Source organism: Orycteropus afer, unplaced genomic scaffold (assembly GCF_000298275.1).
Source record: "Orycteropus afer afer isolate SDZICR_OR568_19922 unplaced genomic scaffold, OryAfe1.0 scaffold00732, whole genome shotgun sequence".
Classification (NCBI taxonomy): Eukaryota; Metazoa; Chordata; class Mammalia; order Tubulidentata; family Orycteropodidae; genus Orycteropus; species Orycteropus afer.
The window spans coordinates 400,278-404,588 of NW_006922319.1; the positions used below are offsets into that span (position 1 = coordinate 400,278).

Below are 4,311 nucleotides of genomic sequence, written 5' to 3' on the forward strand. Positions count from 1 at the left end.
GCACCTAACAACAACAACAACAACCCCATTCCCAGGACCCCTTCCATCAAACAGAAGAATATTCAGTTAGCACCTTCACACTAAAGTATTGGGAGCTGATCCTGCTGTCCCTCTCAGTAATAATCACATTGCAAATAAAAAAAAGAATCCTCTTTTCTGATATATTCTAAACCAGAAATTTAGTTACAGAAAAAATGGCTACATGGATGAAATTAATTCATGAAATAGCGTTTACACTAAAAGTCAACACTGTAAATATTTCCACATACCCCGTCACAGCAATTTCACTTTGCCCTTGTATTGAAAAAGCAGCTGTAGACAGTATGTAAAGGAATGGGCATGGCTGTGTTACAATAAAATTTTATTTACAAAATCAAACTACAAGCCACATTTTGCCCTCAGGCTATGGTTTGCCTACTTCTGAAAGTGGATGTGGGGGGTGTGGCTAGGAAAACTGGCACAGCACTGTCACTACAATGATGTTATTTCCCAATATTATACACACACACACACAAAACCTCACTGCCATTAAGGTGAGGCCAACTCATAGTGATCCCCTTTTGGTTTCCAAGGCAGTAAGTCTTTATGGAAGTAGATTGCCTGGTCTTGCTTCTATGGAGTGGCCGGTGGGTTTAAACCGCCAACTTTCTGGTTAGCAGTCAAATGCTTTAGTCACTACATCACCAGAGCTCCTTCCAATATTAGCTGCTAACTAGAGCAATTGTGAATACTGTCTGAAAACAATAAGTATTCTGAAAACAGAACAGCACCTTGAATACAAATATATATAAAACCAACTGCCATTGAGTCCATTCTGACTCATAAAGACTCTACAGGACAGAGTAGAACTGCCCATATGGTAAAAATCACTGAAGGGAACCTGAAAAAATTACGCAAAGAGTCGATGAGATTGTTGGTGATTTTTTTATTATTTTTTTCCTTTTCAAAAAATATAAGGCAGATGGCATAAATCAATAATCCCAGAGGTCTCAAACCTTGTGGCATCTGAGGATGGGGGATTTTGTTTTTATTGTGGGGGTGAGGTGGTGGTGGATGTTTTGAAGCTGTCAGTTTAAATCACACAAGGCCAAGATGGACTGATCCTATAACATACCTCACTCAGTCAGCTGTTTCTGCATTTCCCCAGGTACCTCGTGAAGACTGGGTCTTGCAGTGGCCTGGCCAGGTGGTTATCTGCGTCTCTTCCATCTTTTGGACCCAGGAGGTATCCCAAGGCCTGGTTGAAAACACCCTGCCAGTAAGTGGCCTGTCAGGAAGCTTGCAGGAGAGATTCATCATGCATCTGATTAGGATTTGAATGACGTTTAATTATATTATGTTTTCTAAATAAAAATAAGGTCCGTGGTGTCACAAGTCAGGGTTATCATGGGAACAGTGGGATGGGGAATTTGGAATGGGGCTGTCCTGGAGTTCTTTTGTGCAAGGCCTTTCACAGTCCTTTCCAGTAAGAAATGCTGGCCTGCAGGATTCTAAGGCTTCTCAGCCTTTGCCAATTAACCTTTTTGCTTCCAGGAGTCAACCTGGCAGAATATTCACCAACGAAGAGCCCCTCAACCCATCCCTGTCTTCTTCCTAGGCCCAGAGATCACCTGGCCCTGTCCTCCTTTTTCCACCTCCACCTTGACCGCCTTCTCACCATCCCACTTCCCTTACAAACCCACCCCCACCCTTCCTTTACCTCTCTCTCTTGAAACTGAATGTGCTCAAGCACCTACTTATCCTCACACATGTCCTGGGTGTGAATCCAGGCACACATATTTTCAGTCAATTCCTGCCATTCATTTCAATGCTTAAGAGTACCAGACCTAGAGGGCATTTGGTTATTAGCTTTGTGAGTCTTATTAGCCGGAGTCTTAGTCTCCTTGTCTGTAAAAGGCATTTATGATAGTACCACATCTTAGTATTGTATGTTTGTGTTTGAGGGAGGTGGGTAAATGAGATGCCAGTGATTCAGTACTTAAATGCTAGGCTGTCATCCTCACAAGGCAGAAGCCAGGTCTGTTCTGCTTACTATTTCATTTCTAGGGATTAATGCAGTGTCTAGCACATAGTAGATGCTCAATAAATATCTGTCAAATGAATGAATGGTGGTAACTCCATTCCCAACCTTTCTACAGTGGTATTATTTCCCAAGATTATCACATCAGACTTCCCTTATAGAGTATTGAACCAGAATATATTTTACTTTACTATATTTTGCTTTATACATGAAAATTAGAACATTAGGGTATTTGGCCAAGTTTCAAAGTTATACAGATTTTATGTTGATAAATCCTAATAGATGTGTTGTACATCACACTCCGCAAGTTGCTTTCATATGTACCATTGCAAACTTCAAAAATTCTAGAAACTTCTGAGTTTTCTGTCTGCTTCTCTGTACCCCAGTTTTCTTGCTATTAAAGTGGGAAGACGTTCTATGGCACACCCAAGGCTGGAGTATAAGTTACTGAGTAATAGGCCTGGGAGTCCTTAAAGGAAGGAGATGTTGGAACAGGTTAATCATCCATCTATCCATGTACTTGTTATTCATTTAACAAATATTTATTTGGCATCTGCTCTGTGTTGAGACTGTGCTACTGGGCAAAGGGAATTATAGGTGAACAAGTTATGATCTCCTAGATTTGTAGTCTAGTGGGGGAGATAAAAAGACTCTTCATAGAATTGCATTAAGTCCAGGGATCTAGGAAGCATAGGGAGGGAGGAAAGAAGTGAGAGATAGTTAGGGTCGGGGGTGACTTCCCAGAAAAAAGGTGTCTAAGGGGAGACCTAAGGAGTCCCCTGGGTGGCACAGATGGTTAAGCTCTCTAGTGTTAGCTAAAAGATTGGCGGTTCTAACCCCCCTCCCCCTCCAGCAAGACAGGCCCCACAATCTATGTACAAAAGGTCATGGCCTTAAAAACCTACTCTGCACACATAGGGTCGCTGAGTCGGAATTGACTGGATGGCAACTTACAGCAAGGGGAGACCTGAACTCTGAGTAGAGGTTAGCCAAGGAAAGACGAGGAGGAGGAGTGTTTCAGAGAGAGGGACTGGAGCATGCCAGCGTCTGAAGGTGCAAAGCAGGCTGCACTCCAGGAACTGAAGGCCCCTTGGTCCAGGAGAGCTGTAGAATGGGTGTGGTTAAGAGGGAGGTGGGGAGAAGCCCCATTGGGAGGGTTCTTACAGATGTACCAAGGGCAATGAAAAGGTTTTTGTTTTTCAAATTCTACTGTGTGCCAAGCACCTTATTATTAATAACAGTAAAACCACCACTATTTATCACTTGTTTCTTTGTATCAGGCATTGTGCCAAGTGCCGCACTTAGATTATCTCAAAACACCTTAGAGAGGCAGCTATAATTATCACCAATTGACAGATAAGGACACCGAGGTTCAGAAGGTTAAAATCATTTGCCCAAAACCACATAGCTATAAAGTGGGGAAGGTGAGTTTGAACCCAGGGTAAAAATTTCTTCTTTTTTAAATTCAGTTTTTATTTTTTAACCCTTTAGTTTGAAATAGTGCCAGACTTACAAATAGTGTTGCAGAAAACTACAAAAAATTCCCATAGACTTCACCTAGTTTCCCAAATATTAACAATCTGAACATAACCAGAAGGTTGGTCAATCTACTTCCGTAGTGATACTGCCTTGGAAGCCCAAGGAGGGTCACTATGAGTCGCGTCCGACTCGATGGCAAATAACAACAACATAGCCAGAATACAATGATCCTGTTCAGGAAATTGACATTATAATGAACAATTAACATTATAAATAATATTATCTAATCTATAAACAAAAACCCATGGCTCTTCAGTCAATTCTGACTCATAGTGACCCTGTAGGACAGAGTAGAACTTCCTCATAGGGTTTCCAAGGTTGTATACCTTTACGGAAGCAGACTGCCTCATTTTTCTCCCATGGAGTGACTGGTAGTTTCAAACCACTGACCTTTCTATTAGCAGCCAAGTACCAAACCACTGTGCCACTAGAGTTCCTTATCTAATCTGTGAACCAAAAGCAAATCAAACTCACTGCTGTCAGTCTATTGCAACTCATAGTGACCCGTCCTTGGGTTTCTGAGGCGGTATCTCTATGGAAGTAGATTGTATAGCTTTCCTTCCGAGGAGTAGGCTGGTGAGTTTGAATTGCCAGCCTTCTGGTTAGCAGTCAAATGCTTTAGGCACTGCGCCACCAGAGCTCTAATCTATAGACCTTATTTAAATTTAGCCAGTTATCCCACTGATGTCTTTTTCATCTGGGCCAGGACCAAATCCAGGATTGCAAGTTGTATGTAGCTTTCATATCTCCCA

At 42.0% G+C, this 4,311-nt stretch overlaps 1 protein-coding gene across 1 annotated transcript in view; it reads left to right on the top strand.

Moving 5' to 3' along the window:
• DNAH3 (dynein axonemal heavy chain 3) overlaps positions 1-4,311 on the top strand; it is a 308,795-nt gene that overhangs the window by 156,722 nt on the left and 147,762 nt on the right. Inside the window, exon 27 of the mRNA XM_042783203.1 lies at positions 1,148-1,265. Coding sequence (XP_042639137.1) covers positions 1,148-1,265 — 118 coding nt within the window. The remainder of the gene's footprint in view (positions 1-1,147; positions 1,266-4,311) is intronic.